The following is a 21,778-nucleotide window of genomic DNA, read 5'->3' on the forward strand; positions in this document are numbered from 1 at the left end:
GGCAGCAAAGGAAGCTTGGAAATTTTTAATAAAATTTCATGGCCATAGTGGGAGAAGAAATTTGTGATGAAGAAGAAAAAAAAAATTTTATGAGACAAAGAAAGAAGAAATTGTAGAAGTTGTGAGTGCACATGAAGATAAAAAATTTGTGATTCAAGAAGAAATCTCATGTGTGGTTGAAAAAAAAAGGTGAAGTCATTGATGAAATTAAAGATTTGCCTGAAGATCATAACAACGTACAAATTGTTAATTTTGTCGAGATTGGTGAATTTTTTGAAGAAAAAAAATCAAGTGATGGACTTGGTTGAGATCAATTGTGAGGTGGACAAATTAATTGAAAATTGTGATACTGCTAAAGTTGATGCAGTTGTTAGTATGAAAAAAGTAAATGAAAAACATGGTGATGTTAAAAATATTGGTAGCATCAACTATGATTTTCTGATTTTGGAACATTTTCTTGGAGACATGGATGAATAAAATTATGGAGTATCTAATGGAGTATGGGTGAATATGTTTGACTTTTTTGACAAGAGTGATCAAGCCAAGAAGTTGTTTAAGAAGTACAAATTTTATCCACTACCACGCGTGGAGATGAAATTGGAGATCTATTGGAAGTTGGTGTTGAATATTGTTTATACTGCGACTGAATTTTTCATGGAGTTTCAAGCTAGGAATGGCATTGAAGATAACAATATCAAGAGCTTGGTTTAAGGGAGGCAATGTAGAAAATTAAATCAAATTATTTTAGTATTTAGTTTTCTAATTGGTTTTGGTATCTTATTTGTTTAGTTTCCATATTAGATTAGGAAATCTCAAGTTAGTTTTCAAATAAGTTTTGGTTTACAATTATATTTGTTGTAGGAAACCTAAGAGTCTATAAATACTACCAGTCTAGCAGGTTATTAATAGAAGTGGAGAGTTGAGTTGAGTCTAGAGATTAGACTTGAAAAAAAATCTCATAATTGAGATTTGTAAGTTATCCTGAGTGAAACGATTTGATATTTGCTACTATTGCAAAATAAATTATTGAGTATTTAATTTCCTCCTCTTCCCACATATTTTTATATGTGTTAGAATTACTTCCGCTGTGTGCACGGTAGGGGTGGCAATCGGGTCGGGGTCGGGTTGACGGGTCGGGTTGAGGCCCAAATATAACAAAAAACAGCTGACCCGAACTTGACCCGCCAACCCGAAACGGGTCAGGATGCCTGACACGAACCCGAAAATTTCGGGTTGGCGGGTCGACCCGAAATGACCCGAAACTTAATTTTAATTTATTAATTTATCATTGTAATTTCTAATAAAATCAATTTCTCACAAAATTAATTACATCATCAAGTAATAAAAATTTAAATAAATAATTTCAAACCAAATCTAAAATAAATTAAACACCGTAAAAGTGTTTTATCCCAAACCAAATATAAAATAAATTAAAACAGCATAAAAGTAAAAAATAACATAATATATTATTTGTCCAAATATAATAATTTTAACTTCGCACAAGTTAAATAAATTCATTTAGGATTAAGTAATTAGTGCCTTTGAAAAAAAAGAATGATTTAGTTTAGTTAGATAAAATAATTTTATGTTTATTAAATTATTTTTAATTCGTAAACGGGTCATATCAGGTCACCACAGGTTGATCCGAAATCGACCTGTTTTGTTTTCGGGTCCATCGGGTTCGACCCGATTCTGACCTGAACCCCCGAAACCTCAACCCAAATCCGTTAATTTCGTGTTAGCTTCGTGTCGTGTTTTCGGGTCGTGTCAGAAATTGCTACCCCTAGTGCACGGGGATTTTTTGTTGCCTACAAAGTGGTTATATGTGTTAGAATTGCTTCCGCTATGTGCATGGAGATTTTTCGTGCCAACATTTCCACATACTGTACTACATGAATATCAATTTTATCTCTTCTTCTCACAATAAGATATTAAATCAGTAACTTTTGACATCGTTGAGGCTTGATATGTATAAATGTAAAAACAAATTAGCATAAAAATATTTTTTTATTTTCTGCATGACTCACGAGATATGTCATAATCGTATCATAAATTTTAGAGTTTATTACAAATGGTAACTGTTTGAGAGCTATTATTTTGAACTTTTTTACGTGCCTTATGCTATTAGGTATAAAGTATAAGTATTTTAGAATATTTTCAAAATGTACATAATGTTGTAGTTATTTAGGACTAAGTGTAAGAACGTGAACTGCGGGCATAATATGAGTTTACACTAGGTTTTGACCATTTGTCACGAAACGATTCAGTGTAAGGCTAACACATGATGTGAAGTAAAGAAAAAATGGTCATTTACTTTTGGCAAATTACAAAAAAAAAAAAAAAAAAAAAAGAAGTTCCTATACCATATTTGAGAAATTTCAACTTACTTGGTCAATAGGTGCAAATGGTGCTCTTAGGAGAGAATCACGGAATGATTGAAGAAAAACTTACGTTCAATAAGTTTTCGAGCAGCTCATCATTCCAATTCCGAACCGTTAATCACGAATGCTAAAGGGCCCAAAGTAATTTCACTTTTCGGTTGCCTGCCTGAAGGAATATTGAGTCGACCATCATGTATTTTTCTTCTTTTTTTTATTAAGAAAAAGCTTCATGATTCATGGTCCGTGGCCGGAAAAGAAAGGAGAAACCAGGCCACTTTTTTTTTTTTTCCAAACATCCAGGCCACTTTCTATCCAAGAATTCTCACAAATTGAAAATGATATATTAGGATAGACTAGTGTAGACGGGTGTGTAGTCCACCCGTCTGGTCCGGTGGTGGTTCAATCCCCACCTATCCCCGTAGGTCCAATTGAACTTCCTCCTTAGATAGATTAAAATAGAGTAGAATATAAATAGAAAGCGACGAATGATAAAAAAAATAGAAAATGATAGTGATTAACAACTCTCTATGTTTTTTTTTTTTGCTTTTTTTTTGGGTCCCCCATTGCTTGGAAAAATTCTAATTTGGGCCCACCACATTCAATAATTGTACTACTGCACTAATTGGTAGGAAATCCACTACTTTGGGTCCACCACATTCAATAATTTGCTAGGAAACTCACTACTTTCTCCTCAATAAAAGACCATCTCCATTGCCAAAAAGCCTTGCAAACACTAATTGTTTCTACATTGGTTCAAATTATCATCTTCCTCCGAATTGTTTCTTAAACTTTACTTTGAGCAATTAAGCAGCTTCACGATATACTAGGAATTTTCCCACATTCATCGGATCAGCTATTCCCAGAGGTTTCTTGTTTTTTTCTCTCTCAAGTAAGTGCTGAATTTTATTTTATTTTCCCTTAAACTTAACGTTGTTTTTTTTTTTTCCCAACGTAGCCTCACCATTATAAAGGGAATTTCTGCAAATCCAACAGATCAGCTTTTGCCAGAGTGTTCATTCTCTCCAAAGAAAGTGCTGATTTTCTTTTATTTTTTTATTATACACATTTTTGGTTGAAATATATATGGCTTCCATGTGGTTTTGACATTTGTTCTTCTACTTTTATATGTTACCGAGTAGCTTCCAGGGCTGAGATTTTACTTCCTGTTATTCTATTTTAGCCATAGATACTTGTTACTACCACTGCCATAAATATTCTATTTTACTTGCTTTTTGTTAAATGTGCTTTTTCAATACTTAAATTTTTCCTTCTAATATTACTAAGGCTTTGTCAATTTTGCTAAATGTAAAGTTGCACAGTTTTGCTCCAAAAAAAAAAAAGAAAAAAAATCAAGCACTATGAAATCCCCCGTGAACCCAATTTCTCTGGAAAAAGAAGACAATCAAGAACCCCAATGATCAATTTCAAACTCTCCACGAAACAAATAAAAAGAAAAAGATTCATTAACTTTTGGTAAGTAAAGTATAAAAAATATTCCTGCATCATATTCGAGAAATTTCAACTTACTGATTAAATAGTGTAAATGCTTAAAAAGAGAGAATTATAGAATGATTGAACAAAAACACATTTTGTTCAATCATAGGTTGACATGCTTTCTAATTTCATCATACTGTTGCCGAAAGCAACAGTCCTGATTTTCATCCTGAAAACATACAATCTTACTATAAGTTCAAATTAAGTTGGAAGCAACTCTAGAAGAAAGCCATAGTGATAACTTCCTGATTGGACGCAGAGGTCAAAAGAGTATATATATTTGAAGCAATGACGTGTACCACTAAATAGATACTAGAGCAGGAAATTCTTGAAAGAAGTTCTAAATGGCTAATTAATGTAGGAAAGGAAATTGTAGTTTCTTAATATTTTTCTCTGGTTTCTGAGAGTAATTGTTAAACAAATCTAAGGCCAAAGAATTTCCATCAATCCAAGATTTTTCAAGAAAATAGTGGAAATTGTTTTTCAAGCAAAAGTATATTTGTAAACTAAAATTTCAATCCTGTTATTACAAAAATAGCCTCAATAATTATAAAAAGGCACTACGTTTGGAAGCATAAAAAAGTCATCAATATCTATGGTGATTGTACAACCGAAATGTACAAATTACACAACTAAATATACAAGTAAAATTACTATAATTTCCACATACTATACTATATGACTATCAATTTTATCTCTTCTTCTCATCAGTGACTTTTGATATCATGGAGGCTTTGAATGTATAAATGTAAAAAAAAAAAAAAAAAAAGGACCAAAATAGTTTGTTATTTTCTACATAACACGTGAGATATGTCATAATCATAGCATAAATTTTAAAGTTTATTATAAATGGTAATTGTTTGAGAACTTTGAACTTTTTAACGCGCCTTATGCCATTAGGTATAAAATATGAGTATTTGTACAATATTTTCAAAACGTACATAATGTTATAGTTGTTTAGGACTAAGTGTAAGAACGTATACTGCGATTATGATACGAGTTTACATTAGGTTTTGGCCGTTTGACACGAAACAATTGAATGTAAGGTCAACGCATGATGTGAAGTAACCTCAAGCAGACAGATACGAAAAAGAAAAAATGGTCATTTACTTTTGGCAAAGTAAAAAAATAAAAAAAAAGTTTCCTTAGGAGAGAAATAAAAACAAGTTTCCTGTGGTGGCGAAAAGTTTTGGAAGAGAAGTTTCTTACTTCAGAAAAAGAAAAAATCATATGTTCAATCATTTTCAATGTGATCATATGGTTGTAATTACAAATAGCCTACCATCGAAAAGATATTGAGGATAGGGCTTGAAAACTCCTACAAAATGTTTAAACCTTACTATTTGAGTTAACTCTGGCTGACAATTATTAGTAGGGGTAAGCAAATTCGATTCATACCGAATTCATAATCGAATTCAAATTCAATTTGGTAATTTGAAATCGGCTATTTGGTAATTTGGTATAAATTTGGTATGTATCGAATTTACCGAATTCTAATATGGTATGAAATAGGTAATGAGATTATGAATTTGATAATAACCGATTTCGCATTCAAATTCGATAAAATGAAATAGGGTACCGCATTATTGCATTCGAATACCAAATTAGTTTATAAAATTATATAATATATGGATAAATGCTATTTAGTATTAGTATATACTACTAGTATATTATTATATTATATAGGTAAATGCTATTAATAATTGTTAGTATATGGTATTATCATGTACTTATAATAATAATAATATTTAATAATGTACAATATATTATTTTAGTATTTGTTAATTGTTATATGACTATAATAATACAAATATATAGTAATACATAACAATATAACATAACTATAATACTCATTATTTTATACATGAGTAACATGAATAGAATTAGATAATAATTAATACATATATGTATAATACTAAATATTGAACAATAAACATAATTAGTAATTAGAATTTAGATATTGGTAATTTGATACATCATTCATGTTTGAATTATTGAATATTTGAATGTGTAACCTGTAACTTGCAAGTATTAGTATGCTCTAAATTTACATTACATATTTAACATAAAAATTCATAATCTCTATTCACTAATCTTAAGGTTTTAAGTATAGACAAGACAACTAAACAGTGTAAGTGAATGCATATGAGTTGCAAATTAATATATTAGTGATAGAACGGTTATTTGGCGTATTTTGCACTATTATCTTGTCCTAATTTTGGCTATTCACGGTACTAAGAATTGGAGTTTCACTCATATTCGATATTTGTGTGAATTATAGGTGGTAGGCATGAAAAATGATCTCGCAGGGTGAATTTCCAGAAGACTTCCCGTTCCAAGGCGTGGCCACGCCTTAGAAGGCGGACAAAACCGAAAGCCGGACCCTGGTCTACGTGAACCGCGAGGAGCACAGGATTAAAACTCCAAAGGCCTCAATTGAAAAGCAAAGAAAGGGCCAGACGTCCGTGGGCTTCTGCTTGACTTTCTTGGGCGGCGGATATACAAAAGGAAAACAAGGAAGATTCAAAGGGCTATCTACTTTTTAGGCTTAGTTTTCTTTTCCTAGGTTGGTCAGCAGTCAGACGCTTTTGACTGGGGTTTTTGGCTTTCTTCAGCCGCAACTTAGACTAGCTTAGGAGTTCACCTTTTCAATCTTTTGCTGTAGACGCCTTTGACGTTCGCTTTTGATTTGCTACAATTTTCCATCGCTGTTATCGCTTTTCTTGACTCTGCTCCAGGAGCGACCGAATATAAGAAAATGAACCAAGGGAATTTCCCATTTGTTCCTTAGTTAATTCGCATCGCTCCGCTCCTTGGAATTAATTGTTTGGATGTTTGCGTGGATGAAATCAATTAAATCGCGTGAGCTTGACATGATGAGGAGCGGCTAATTTTCTCCTATGCCCAAAGGGTGACGCGAGGGCGCGGTCCATCACACCTGTGAGATCTAATCAATCTTTCATTATTTCTTCCAATTTATTACTATTCGTGCATTTCCTGAATTAACTGTTCATGGGTATTTGATTAATTGAATATCAACGGCCGGGTATTTGATTTAATTTAATAGCCTACTGCCACGTTAATTAAATAGAATCCGTAATTGTTCATTTAGTTGACACCCCGTGGCAACCACCATAATTGGCTTTATGATGGGGAAATGCAAGATCTAATTTAAATAAACCCTCTTAGCGTGTTTATTGGTTAGGGTTGGGTTCTTCTAGCTTTAATGCAATTGGGTAATTAAATTCCTACGGTCGTACCTAGGGTTGTTATCCGGTTAGAGAAGCAGTCAATGGTCGTACCTTGACTGTTGAAAAAGTAAGGAAGAGCTGGTTGTCAGAGCTTATTGATGGCTATAACCAATCTAGTGATAAATGGATGAAATATCTTTGCATCGATAATCATTTAATTGGACCGTGCCTGAGCAGTTGATCCTTTGGGTGGAATTTTGTTAATTGCTATTTTTAGTGAATTGTGCTTTGTGAGTTAGTTTTGAATTTTGTTTGTTTTATTTGATTTTATTTTCATTTGCCTCTCATTGAAAATCCCCCAATTTTGTTCTACTGATTTGGAAAGAAATAATTTCCTACCTGCTCCCTGTGGAATCGACCCTACTTGCCATTGTACGCAAAATTAGTATTTTTATAGACAAACCCGGTATATCGGATCAAGCAAACTCTTCGGAAACAGGGTGAATCAAGTAACCCATTGCACACCTAGGGTCCCTGCTCCAGTACTTGGATTTGTTCTATAATTATTTAATTGAGGTGGTAATTAGGACTTTTTAGTATTTATTATTGCACAGGTTCGGCACCTGTCAATTAGTGTATTGACTTTCACAATAACATATGTAAGTAAATAAGTTTTATTTTGATTTGAAATAAATTATAAGTTTGTAACTAATATAACTTATCACTAATCATTGTAATTTGTAAGTTTGCAACTAATACTACATATTATTAATCATTGTAAATTATACATTCATAAATTATCACTAATCATTGTACAGTCTAAGGTTTATTCTAGTTTAAATTAATCACTTTTTATGTGTTCCTTAAATCATAGACTAAGGATTCTAGATATAAGTGATCAAATAAATGCCAATTAAATTATACCACAAAATGATTAGAACACAAGTAATGTGTTAAATTATGAATAAATTTGGGGATCAAGTCAGTAATAATTTTTTAAAAATCAAATTTTTTTTTTATAAATGAATTCGGTTAACCGAATTCATTACCATTTCCGAATTCGAAATCGATTGTGAAATGAATTCGATTATAGCCAATTCAAAATTGAAAGCGGTTTATATTTCTATAAGTCAAATAACCGAATTTAACTAATCAAATTACCAAATTTGTACCGTTTGCTCACTCCTAATTATTAGGACAAAATTGACAGTAATCTAGTGCCCCATGGGCCAATATTTCAACCTTCTCAATCAGTTCAAAACTGCAACATAATGCCACGAATTCTATCGTAAGACTTCCAAGCATTAGCTTGATATAACATGTCCTGGAAGTTATTTTAACATCTCCGTCTTTACCTTCATTTCATCTTGTGGATTTCTCATAATTTCATTTTAGTATCTTTACCTTCATTTTTGGATGGTATTTTTCTGGATTTTTTTTAAAAAAATTACTGAAATGAATTGATATATGTGAGATAAAAAGATGATTGAAAAATATATTCACGTAAAACGTAGCAATTTTGTTTTTAATCTTTCCAAACAAGGTCAGTTTTTAACTTAAAATAATGTCATGAAAACAGCTTACTGCATAAGCAAAAACAAAAGAACCATGGTTGTCATCAAGTTAGCTTCCAAGTTCCCACTCGTGAACCAAAATTTCTTGGATGGAATCCTAATTTGGGTCGCCCATGTTCAAAAGTTTATTACTAGACAACCTGAAAAGGCGTGCAGTATTTTTTGTCACTCTACTTTATCATGCAATTGCTTGGAAAAATTCTAAGCTGTACTACTACACTGCTAGGAAACTCGCAAGCAATTTCGCAGGTCTACTTTCGTATCAATAACAGTACTGCTGCTTTCTCAATAATAGAATACTAGGAATTTTCCCATATTCGTCGGGTCAGCTATTCTCAGTGATTTCTTTTTTTTCTCTCAAGTAAGTGAAAAATTTTGTTATTCTTTTCCTCAAACTTAAAGTAGTTTTTTTTTTTCAACGTAGCCTCACACCATATAAAGGGAATTTCTGCAAATCCCACAGATCAGCCTTTGCCAGTGTTCATTCTCTCCAAAGTAAGTGCTGTTTTATTTTTATTTTTTTTAACACACATTTTTGGTTGAAATATATATGGCTTCCATGTGTTTTAACACACATTTTTTTTAACACACATTCACTGCTAGTGTATATTTTTATATGTTGCCGAGTAGCTTCCAGGGCTGGGTTGTACTTCCTGTTATCATACTAAGTTTGGGATTTTACTTCCGGTGTTGGGGAATTTTCTTTACATTATAGAAAAAGACAATATATACGTTCTATATATCAACTAATTAATGCATCAAGAATTAAGCTTCTAAACTCTAGATCTATTATGAATTTTATTCATAAATTTTGATGATCAGGCTAATAAATTTCCGCTTAAATTCATAAATGTATCGATACATAATCTCTTACATCATTCGTTAATTTTAGGGTACCAATAAATTATTTTGCTGTGGGATTTAGAATACGTGTACGTCTGAACATTTTGGGCATTTTCTTTTCTTTCTTTATCCAAATATAAGTCCTATTTTTCTTTCGAAATTTTTTTTAGTTATTCTGAAAAGATACAATCCTACTATAAATGTGTTGCATTGCTCAGTCGAGTATCAGAAAAAGAAATACGAGAAAGACACGAGGACCAAAAGTAAAAGGATTTGGGAAATGATATACCCCAACAGACCATAGTATGAGAAGATTATGTCAAGATGCTGCATTAGACTCCACACCCTGTACACTTTGCTGAAGATTACTTCAAAACTGAAGCAGGAGATATTAGACCAGACAGCATTGTTCACCATGTTAGCGTAGGTAGCATTCCGTTAATTCATTTGACGGTATCTAGCTTTCTCTAGGTTTGCTTGTAAGAGAAAAACAGTCACCGCTGATAAGTTATAACAATAATGTTGCTCTTATTCTTTTCCTATTGCTCCCCCGCCCCTACGAATGTAGTTAACGTTGATTTAACTGGCCTGATCCGTGATTTTCAGGTCACACGTGATGGAAGCATTTGTGGGAATTCTCGTAGATACTTTGAATTCCATGATCGAGAAGGAGCTTAGATTGCTTTGTGGCATTGCAACTGACATGCAAAAGCTTTCAAGCTTGCTCTCCACCACCAAGGCAGTGCTTGAAGATGCTGAGCAGAAGCAATTCACAGAGAGGGCGATACAACTTTGGTTTCAGAAGCTCAATGGTGTTGCCTATGAAATCGATGATGTATTGGATGATTACGCAGCTGAAGCCTCAAGAGTCGAGTACAAAAATTCTGGTTGTTTAAGTTTTATGTGTTACCCTATAGCAGGAAAATTAGTGTTTCGTCACAGGATTGGGAAAAGGATGAAAGAGATCCTTGACAAATTTAATGCAATAGCTGATGAGCGAATAAAGCTTGGATTTGAGTGATCAGAAGCGTGGGAGCTATTTCAATGCAAGCCGCGAGACTGGATCCGTGGTAAATGAGCCTGAAGTTCTTGGAAGGGACGATGAAAAAAGGCAGATTGTCCGCATCTTGACGGAAGAAATAATTGGAGACGATCAAAATGTATCAGTGCTCCCTATAGTGGGTGTTGGAGGCCTTGGAAAGACAACACTTGCCCGATTGGTGTTCAATGATAAGCGCGTAATTGAGCATTTTGAGCCAAAACTCTGGGCTTGGGTTTCAGAGGAATTTGATGTGAAGAGGATTATAAAAGCCTTAATTGAGTCTGTAGACAAGACTTCTATTGGAGACTTACCCTTGGATGTTCTCCAAGGAAAGCTTCAAGAGTTGTTGAGAGGGAAAAGATACTTGATTGTACTGGATGATGTCTGGAATGAGAATTCACAGAAATGGGAGGAATTGAAATCTGTTCTGCAATGCGGATCAAAAGGTAGTTCAATTGTCACGACAACTCGCATGGAGATGGTTGCTGAAATAATGCGCACATTAGGGACACATCGTCTATCGAGTTTGTCAGACGATCAGTGTTGGTCACTGTTCAGGCAACGGGCATTTGGTAGTCAAGAGGCAGAAGAATATCCTAACCTTATAGCCATTGGAAAAGAGATTGTGAAAAAATGTGGTGGTGTTCCACTAGCTGCAAAGGCTCTTGGAGGTTTTCTACGATTTAAGTTGGAAGCAGAATGGAACTCTGTGAAATGCAGTGAAATTTGGAACTTACCTGAAGATGAAACAGGTATCTTGCCCGCGTTGAGATTGAGCTACCTTAATCTTCCGGTAGAGTTGAGAGGTTGCTTTGCATATTGTGCTGTATTTCCCAAGGGCTCTGTAATTCAAAAAGAGGAGGTAATACAGTTGTGGATGGCAAATGGATTGATTTCATCTAATGAAACGATGGAAGTGGAAGATGTTGGTGATGCTGTGGTGACTGAACTACATCATAGATCACTGTTCCAAGCTGTGGACATACATTTTTCTGGCTATGGCGATGTCCCTGCTTTTAAGATGCATGACCTTGTCCATGATCTGGCTCGATCCGTAATGAAGGCTAAACACGATGGAACAGAGTCAAACAGAACCATGATGTTGGGTGAGCCATATCATCAGCTAACAGTGGCTTTTCCTATTAAAATCACAGGCACTGACCAGTTTTCTTCTTTCTTGTCAAAATGTGGTTCCCTGAGGGCGCTCATTGTAAGGTCAATGGAGTCTACCCAAGAAGAGTTTACGCAGTTGTCACATGCAATAAGCAACCTGAAACATTTAAGGCATCTAAATCTTTCAAGATGTGGAATTGTTGAACTACCCAATTCAATTTGTGACTTGTCAAATTTGCAAATTTTAAACCTAAATGGTTGTTACAAACTTCGGAGCCTGCCCAAAGGCATGAGATTCCTCAGAAATCTTCAACATCTTTGTCTAAAGGGGTGTGAGAGTTTGACTCATATGCCAAGTGAAATTGGGGAGTTGACTTGCCTGCGGACGTTGAGCTTGGTCATCTTGAGTGGCAAAAAAGACTTCCAACTATGTGAGTTGGGAGACTTAAATATGCTTAGAGGAGAGCTAACAATTGAGCACCTTGAGAGGATTGAAGACAAAAAGGATGCAGAAGCAGCTTGCTTAATTAAAAAACAGAGTCTCCGCGAGTTGTATTTGGTTTGGCATTCCGAAAGAACGCTTCAACGGTACAATGATGAGGAAGTGCTCGAAGCCCTCAAACCCTGCCCCAACCTTCAATCGCTGCACGTAGAAGGCTTCAAAGGTTCATCATTATTTCCATCTTGGATTTCAACTATAACAGCAGTTGATGTGGTGGAAAGTGCAGCAGAGTACATAGTTGGGGCCCAGGATAGTACCGCCGCTGCTGCTGCAATGTCCCCATCATTGAAACACCTGGGTTTATCAGACATGCCCAATCTAAAAGGAATGTTAGGGAGAGAAGTCCAAGGTACTCGAGCATGGTTCGAAGTCTCGGCCGAGACCGAGACGACTCGGCCGAGTCGTCACCGTCTCGGCCCCTACCGATACGATACCGTGACGAAACGATACCGAAATACTTGACTCGCTGAGAAATCGGCCGAGTCGTCACCGCGACGGATTGACTCGGCCGAGTCACACCGAGTTACTCCGAATTATCCCGAGTCAAGACGAGAAATCAGCCGAGTCACACCGCGACGGATTGACTTGGCCATTTCTTTTGCTATTTTTTAATTATTTTTATTTAGCCTACTTTTTTATATTATTAACAATTTTTAGAATATTAAATACTTTAAAATTTACGTCTCACCGAGACCGCGACCGATATGTCGAGACCGATGTGGAACGTTCCGGGTCGCGCCCGCTACCGCGACCATGACTTTAAACCATGTACTCGAGTGGTGTTCTCTCAACTTCAATCCTTGTCCTTTAACAAATGCCCTAACATGGCATGGGCTTCAATCTCCAATCTCACTAGTCTTAATTCCCTTAAAATTGAGAGGATTGAAGGATTGAGTTGTTTTCCAGAAGAGATGCTACAAAATCTTAGTCTTCTTGAATCCCTGGATATTGGGTATATGAATGATCTGCGAGCCTTACCCAGAAGCTTGGCTAGCCTCACGGCTTTGAAGGAATTGACCATCGAGGAATGTCCCAAGCTGAAGTCTCTGCCAGAAGAAGGATTGCGAGGCCTTGCTTCTTTGCAGGAACTCTATATTGAAGGATGCTATAATTTGGTGAGTCTCTCAATGGGGACTAAAGCCCTCAAATCCCTGACTCATCTAAGCATCCAAGGGTCAAACGCGACAGCTCTGCCAGAGGAAGTCAAATATTTCCCCGCACTACAAGAACTGGAGCTGAATGAATTGGACAATCTAACTTCATTGCCAGACTGGTTTGGAGGTGGCCACCTCACTTCTCTTCAACACCTGACACTAGGGTCTTGTCCGAAGCTTGAAAGACTTCCATCCAGCATTCAAATGATGAAGACACTCCAAAGTTTGTCTATAGGTGACTGCGACCTACTGGAACCACGGTGTGAAGAGGGAGGAGAGGAAGAGAAATTTCTAAGTTTGTGATGAAATTTAAAAAAATTCTACAAAAGGGGCGATTTCGGTGAGGTATTCCGTAGGGGGTCTGATGAGCTCGGCAGAATTTTTTTATTTTTTTTTCGGAGGGCATAGAGCTCGCATTCGCGGAATGCGAGCTCTACTTATTGAGCTCGCATTCCGCGTATGCGAGCTCTCCCAAATTTAAATGTTTTTGCTTTTTTTTTTGGGAGCTAGAGAATTTTTTCTAGAAAATAGTAATAACTAAATGCGAGCTTCTAAATTTTTTAATAGTAAGAATTTTTTTAAAAATTTTTCCAATAGCTCGCATTTGATAAATTTGACCACCAAAAATTGTATTTAATTTTTTTGTTAGATTTCGCATTTATAAGTATGACTATCAGAAAATTAAATTCAAACTTGCTAGGAAAAAAATTTAAAATGAAATTTACGAGCTGCAAAAAAATGTAAAATTAACTGTAAATGTTGTTTGTTTTGTAGAATTTGCCTTTACTAAAATGCTGTCGGTAGTAAAATCTTATTTTAAAAGTTGTACTAAAATCTTAAATTTCGGAGAAATGTTAGAGAAATGTTATTTAAAAATCTGTAATTAGCAGAGGAATAAATTTTATTTATTTTAAAACTTGCACGTGCCTAAAGTCATCAAATATGTGCTCTAAAAAAATCATATTTCTTTTATATTAAAAAAAGTTGGAGCATTATTTACGGTTGGAAATACATTATTTTATTATAATACATTTAAATGGTGGAAAAAGTACACATGCATAGTTCTTTGTATTTCATATATCAATGTAAAAATAGAATGAAATTGTTAACATGTAAGGTGTTGACTGTATTTTATGAATAAAATACTAACTTTTTTTCCTTTTCTATCAAATAAATTTTTTTAATCAAATTCTAATTTTCCCTTGTTATTAATGAATCGTATTTATTTGTTGACACCAGTGAATATTAGTTATAAGAATCTAATAGTTAATAGTCATTAATATCTGTTACAATTTCAATTGTAATTTTAGAAAGATTAGGGAGTGAACGGATGAAATGGAAGATTAGAGAGAGAGGGTTAGGGTTCGGTGAAAAGAGGGAAGAAAATTGTGAAAAGTGCAGAAACGAGGCTTCGGTTCTGCTATATCCGCGAACCGATCCGAGCTCGGTTCGCAACTGAAAGGGTGCGGATCCGGCATGGTTCGGATCCGCACCGCCGGAAGCACAGACGAGTCCTCAGATATTTATGAAGAATTTTTGGATCCGAGCTCGGATCAATGGATCCGCGGTCGGATCCGTCTGGACACTTAGGATCCGAGCTCGGATCTGTAGTTCTCTGCACTAATTGCAGAAACTGCAATTTTTCAAACTTTTTCTCTCTTTTTCCGGCCAATTCCAAAACACGCGTTGGAAAAACGTTTTATGAAATCTAACCTCCCACGCACATGTAATATACCAAAAGTACAATATCCAATTTCTTAAAACACGTCAAACACATCTACATTGCAAATCGAAAGGTGAGGTTCTTTGATCATTTTTGCATTTTTACACAAAAATGGCACTTTTGGGCATTACATGCACATCAAATGAGTCAATGAGCATGTATAAACATGTTATTAACAAAACTCACGTGAATATACTGAAAATGCAACATTGTACGTATGCTTGGGAATTCTAAACACTTAAAGCACAATTTGATAAGAAAACCCCCCTTTTTACACTTGTTCCTCAATTGTACCTCCAAAATAATGATGAAACTCCGGTACCGCCTGCAAACAAGTGAAATATATCTAATTAGTCAATTAAATCACACCAAAATGTAAGAAACACATAAAAACACAACTACAATATTATAGGATGTAAGGTTGCCTCCCAACAAGCGCTTTCGTTTATAGTCGTTGGCTCGACTCAAAAAAATTTCGATCATTTTAGAACAATAGGGAGCGATTTTCTCCCCATGGGTCGAAACTTCCGAGCCACTCTTTTTTTTGTGAGCCAATAATTTTATTATAATACAACTATACTAACGAAATAACTACACATCTTGCTTCTTTATTTTCAAGGTCACACTAAAATAAAATTAAATTGTTAATAAGTTAGGGCTTAATTTTCATGAACAAAATTGGAATCTTATTTTTAACTTGCCCATATGAGAATATTAAAGTTTGTTCCCTATATTTAATGGGGAAACAATGAATAACAAATCTCATATAATAACAATTTATAAATATATTATTAATAGTATGTTTAATTTTTTTTTTGTGAAGTTCCGACATGTAACTAACTTACCGTGTATGAACTAGAGGAGAGGTTAGTATAGTTTACCTTTTTTGCTTTACATATGTAGCCGTTTTTTTTGGTTTTGTTTAAAAGAGTACTCATATAAAGTGAGAAATAAGATACGCGTGATGGCATTGTTCCTAGCCCGAATTCGTGAAATTTTAGAATATATACAAAATATCACCAAAAAAGTATGCAATCCATAAGTTAGGTAATTTATACAATAACGATATAAGTAGCGTGCCATCAATGCTGCCCAAGTCTTCCATGAGTACCACATGTTGGTTTGGGTATTCTTTGACTTCGACGTGGTCGGTTTGGCACTACTGTATGGACTTGAGTAATATGTGTCAACAGTGTAGCATCTTGAATTTGAGTGATTGTGCCTTCACCTCCTTCACATTGCTCAGAAGTATGCCGATATGAGTCCCTATCGGGCGTAAACTCTAGAAAAGTAATAGGGGATCTAGAATGCCCAATCGATACATCTCTCTCATGCATGACTTCGGTTTGAGGTGTGACAAAAGTAGATGCGCCAGCTTGGTCCTCAATAGCCATCGAACCTCCATGGAATCCAGTTTGTATGGCGGGTTCTAGTGATCGGAGTCTACGACGTCGTCCACCGCCATGCTGACTTCCGTGGGTATTTCTAGGAGCTCGCTGAACACGACATGGATCAGGATATAGTGAAATCTCCTGTGGTACGTGGGCAGGGTGAAATGCAAGTCGGCGTGACTCTCCTACATGATGCAAAGATGTGGATGCAAAGTCCCTCAACTCTTGAAAATATCTGCTGTGTTGTTCATCACTAACTACAAGAGAGTCCTGTGCCATGAAATACATGCGAGACATGGCATCGTTCTGGAAAAACAAATATAAGAATTAGAAGGAGATACTGTGGTAAAAAATAGTTTAAAAAGTGAGCAAACTCAAAGTGATTATTAAAAGTGGGTTGGAAATAAACTTATAAGATATTGTGCCCTAGCGCTATCACCCTGAAAGCCCTCTGGGAAAGCGGGAAATCGACTCGGATTTGAAATATAAATCACCGTCCGCTCCCGATACCACTGAACATACTCATCCGATGGATAAGTAGTATCTTCAATTACAGTGCCATCTTGTACATGCACACGTCGATCAGTCCAAATATCAATATATTGTCTATGCGTGGTGCTCCAGTCTTGATTCGCCCAACTACGACGATCTAGAGAATGTAGAGCTGCCTGATTATCCGTCAACCTCATATCAGGCAGGGACTGATGAAACCCAAACTGTCACATAACCCGATGAGAGAGGTGCGGCTCAACTACATCCCAGCAAATAAGATACGTTACGGACTTCCAAATGTCCCGACCTGCAGTACAATATGCAGGAAGAAAAGCGAGAACGTCCTCCGAATATGGCTGCCATATGAACTGAAAAAAATATAAAATCAAAATTGTTTCATTTTTTCTATTAAGAAATAATAAAACTTTCCAATATTCAATTCTAACAATTTCATGAAAAAGCGTTGGTCTGCGGTCAATTAAAAAATTAAAAAAAGTGCTAGACAAATTGTGAAAAGTGCAGAAACGAGACTTCGGTTCTGCTGTATCCGCGAACCGATCCGAGCTCGGTTCGCAATTGAAAGGGTGCGGATCCAGCATGGTTCGGATCCGCACCGCCGGAAGCACAGACGAGCCCTCGGATATTTATGAAGATTTTTTGGATCCGAGCTCGGATCAACGGATCCGCAGTCGGATCCGTCTGGGCACTTAGGATCCGAGCTCGGATCTGTAGTTCTCTGCACTAATTGTAGAAACTGCAATTTTTCAAACTTTTTCGGATTTTTTCCGGCCAATTCCAAAACACGCGGTGCTCCCGATCAGGAATAGGCGTATGCTCCCAAAATCCTCTGTCACACCGTCTGACATTTAACTGATTGCCCTCAATATGTCCGTGAAAAATGGAATGTGCCCGGTGTGCAGTTCCCGCCGATATAATGTCGTGCACGTATGGTCCTGGATGTAGACCTGCAGGGATATGAGTGTCGGCCATAATCCCAAGCAAATATCTGCATCGATTAAATTTCATGAGTTATACATAAGTAAAACCCAAAAAGTGGGCTGTATCCAATTTTGACCTATAAATCGCGGTCACGATTTTTTTTTAGCAAATTTTGACCATATATCCGTTATACATCGACTAAAACTCCATGTCTATCAGTTATTTTTGTTTAGAAACATTTGTTATCCCTCTATGTATTCATATACTGCAGCAATGTATTTGTAGTCATATTTTAAAAATTTAAAAAAAAATTTGGCAGAGTCTCCCCTATAAAGCGGCCATAACTCCCTGTTAATAGCTCCTCAAAAATACCATATCCTGTATATGCAAGAGTATTAACACATATAACACACCATCCGAGCATTCCTTTAACAGATATGTCAACAAATCAATGGATAGGGGATTTAGCGATAAAAGAATAAAACTGTTGGGCTGCACGTGTAAACTGGTTATTTCAATACTTATCAAAGTATAGAACGAAGCATGCATTTGACAAATGAACAATGAAAGTCACTAATGTAATTATTTAAATAAATCCAGAATCGAACACAAATGAACTAGCTCGAACCCCACGACAAAAAAAATTGCACTGACATGAGTTTCAAATTTCTAGGGAGTCGATCAAATCAAGACTTATAATTCGGATAATTTCTCCTATTGTGACCCGTCTGATGACAATTTTGACATCTTCTTGGTTCGTCTGGATCCCTTTCATCCATCTCATTCCGAATTCTGCTAGCTCAAACCCGCCCTACCCGACGTGTAACAAATTTGCTCCTGTCTGCCTGCAGCTCCCACCCAGGATGGAGCCAAGTATCTTGATGCGGCAGTGGGTTAAACTTCCCTGAATACTGGACGGCCCACCTTATTTTGGTAAACTGCTGGTCCACAAGCAATCCCGGATTGTCACCTCTATTCCTGCACACCGCCAAAGCGTGTGAACAAGGAAGCCTGTATATCTGCCACTTTCCACAAGAGCATGTCTTATCAAAAAACCTGATGGTTTGCGTATTGCCTCCTTTACCATCGACACGCCGCCCTGTGATAACCTTGTATACGCCCGATGGGCCATCGAACTCAATGACTCTGTGGACGCCTGCCTTCCGCTCAACATTCTTAAAACGCCGCCATATCTTTGGGGGAAAAGGATTGCGACAATGTGAAGCATCTTCCTTTCTCGTCTTAAATAACGCAACTGTCCGATGAAATGTCATGTCAATGCATGCACGAATTGGCAAATGGCGTGCCCCGCGCAAGACATTATTATAGCTTTCGGATATGTTGGTAGTTAAAATACCCTAACGACGGCCATCGTCGTGTGTTAGGCACCACTTTTCTGGACTAATGGCTGACAGATAATTCCAAACATCTGGGAACATGCTTTGTAGTTCTCTTCTGAACATCCGTCACTTGTGTAATTGTCTTGCCCTTCCCATTGCCCAACACAACTTGCGAAGGTGTAAACCTTTGAAGTGTGTCATCAAATTGCTCCTAACATGTCGCAGGCAAAATCTATGGTAGGCTAAAGGTTCCTCCCAATAGTCAAAGTGTGTCATGGTATAGATGATACCATTGTGGCGATCGGAAATGACACAGATAGGATGTCGATCAAGTGCCACATTATATCTTAATTGTTCCATGAACCACGACCAACTGGAAATCGTCTCCTCATCCACTATGGCATAAGCAATTGGCAGAATCTTGTTGTTCGCATCTTGAGTGACGCAACAAGGAGTTTGCCCTTGTATTCGCCACGCAAATGAGTGCCATCAACGCATATAACCGGCCTGCACATGTGGAATGCTTCAATAGCCGGTCCAAACGCCCAGAATACATACTTAAAGGTTTTAACTCGATTCGAACTATCCGAATGATGTGACCACTCCACCACGGTGCCTGGATTGGATTGCACCAGGGCATCGAGATACTGTGGTAGTTCGGCAAAATTCGCCTCTCAAGATCCAAACACAAGCTCAATTGCTTTACGTCTGGCATATCAGGCTTTTTTGTACGACACATCAACCTTCACGTTTTCTTTAACGGAACTTAGTATGTTCTTGACCTTTAATCCAGGGTCATCTTCAATGCTACGGAGGATGTGCCTTGAAATAACGGAAGCCGTCAGGCTTGTATTGTTATTTCTAATCAGGTCGCCCAAGCAGTTATGGTCATTGATCCATTTTGTAATTTGCCACATTCTATGAGTCTTTTTCTTTACGGCTCTAACACACCAGTCGCATGGTGGATACGATGGCGCGGTTGAAGTGGAAGGAGTTCTTTCAATTGATGATTTGCATTTAGCAAACCACGTGTTACTCTTACTCTCAATAACTCTGAACTCCCTATTGTGATTGATGGATCACATCCTAACTGCTCGGCTGAGCTGCTGCTTACTTTCAAATCTCATATGGAGACGTATATTATTATTCTCCTCACTGAATGTTACAATACGCTCCAATCCATCCTCCTCTTCTATATCATCATCATCTATGCTCCCAAGATCGGAGAAAAGTGTCATTCCTCTTGGCACATATGCAGAGCTGCCAGCTGTGCTATTGCGTCTGTCCTCTTGGAACATATCGAGATTTACTCTTAAACCCCACCTTCATGCTCTTCATCCGAGCCACTACCAGACACATCTTGCTACTCCGACTCTTCAACCACTTCCGCATCAACTTCCAGGTCATCTTCTTCCGGATCATCTTCTTCAGAGACAAGGAGCCTATCATGTATACTAGCATATACATCATCTTCAGCTGAACTGCGACAATCTTGACCAGGGTTTGACTCGATCCCATGTGGAGAAATATGGCATGATGGCCTTGGATCTCCAAAACTTGGAATCGAATCCAGGCCATGAAAATATTCCTGAGCACCCATGGACCCTGATGTGAGCCTTGGTTCTAATGAATACATAGATCGATCATCATGCATATAGTGACATGCCGATGAAATCTCTGGAACGACTGAACTAGAACCGAAGTTAAACTTTGTTGGATCCATGAATGCATATACAAGCGACATCATTGGACCAACATTACCTATTGGTCCAGTGAATACACTATTAACTACAGGCATTTGGGCGATTTCTTCCTTCTCGATATAAATCTCCTCCATGTATGAAACTCTTTCGATCCAAAGATCGTACATTACATTAAGAGTTTCATCATCCACCACTGCGGAAACAGTATATTTGGAACTCTCCAACGGTTGACGAAGAAATAATTTCAGCTTGAACATCCCTTTATCGACCCCAATATAGTGGTAAATCCTGTCAATCAACTCCTCGTATCCAATTCTATGCCTCAAAGTTGTCCACCCAAACAAAGTCACCCTCGTAATGTATTTGTCCTTTCCCGCAGAGGTCTTTCTACAGACATGTCTGTGAAATGAATCCCTATTTTGAGGACAATAAATTAGAATTAGTAGTCCAAGGGTCCAAACAAATGAAAGAGGGTGGACTCTAGGTCGAAATTGAAACTATTATAATAGACTAATTTCGATCCAGATGTTTATGAAAAAATTGAAAACAGGTATGAAATATGCTATAAATGACGATAGGAATAGTCTAAAACTCTGAAAGAAATTTTTAGAAAATTTGGACAGAGTCTCCCCTAAAAATAGACTAAAACTCCCTGCCAACCAATCCACAAATTTCACTAAAACTCCCTGCCAACAAATTCGAACAGGGTTTATATGAAGTAGTAATGACATTTGCCACACTACATATTGTCAAGAGACCCTATAATTTTCAAAGTACAAGCATAAGAAATGTACGGGAAGTTATATATATTTGGACTCCACATTCACACCGCATAACAAGATCCACATTCACAATGATGTGATATTCTAGCAATGAATCTTACAAAATTAATGTTT

At 36.7% G+C, this 21,778-nt stretch overlaps 1 protein-coding gene and 1 long non-coding RNA gene across 2 annotated transcripts; both read left to right on the forward strand.

Annotated features, from left to right (window-relative positions):
- Window positions 1–3,099: 3,099 nt before the first annotated feature.
- On the forward strand, window positions 3,100–3,642 carry LOC113781358. Its single transcript, XR_003469590.1, has 2 exons — window positions 3,100–3,246; window positions 3,337–3,642. It is a non-coding gene; the product is annotated as an uncharacterized LOC113781358 (long non-coding RNA).
- Window positions 3,643–10,099: 6,457 nt separating this feature from the next.
- On the forward strand, window positions 10,100–13,597 carry LOC113780187 (disease resistance protein RGA2-like). Its single transcript, XM_027326000.1, has 3 exons — window positions 10,100–10,318; window positions 10,509–12,489; window positions 13,047–13,597. The coding sequence occupies exons 1-3, from the start codon at window positions 10,100–10,102 to the stop codon at window positions 13,595–13,597; spliced, it is 2,751 nt and encodes a 916-aa protein (XP_027181801.1).
- The last annotated feature ends 8,181 nt before the right edge of the window (window positions 13,598–21,778 follow it).

Source organism: Coffea eugenioides, chromosome 8 (genome assembly GCF_003713205.1).
Source record: "Coffea eugenioides isolate CCC68of chromosome 8, Ceug_1.0, whole genome shotgun sequence".
Lineage (NCBI taxonomy): Eukaryota > Viridiplantae > Streptophyta > Magnoliopsida > Gentianales > Rubiaceae > Coffea > Coffea eugenioides.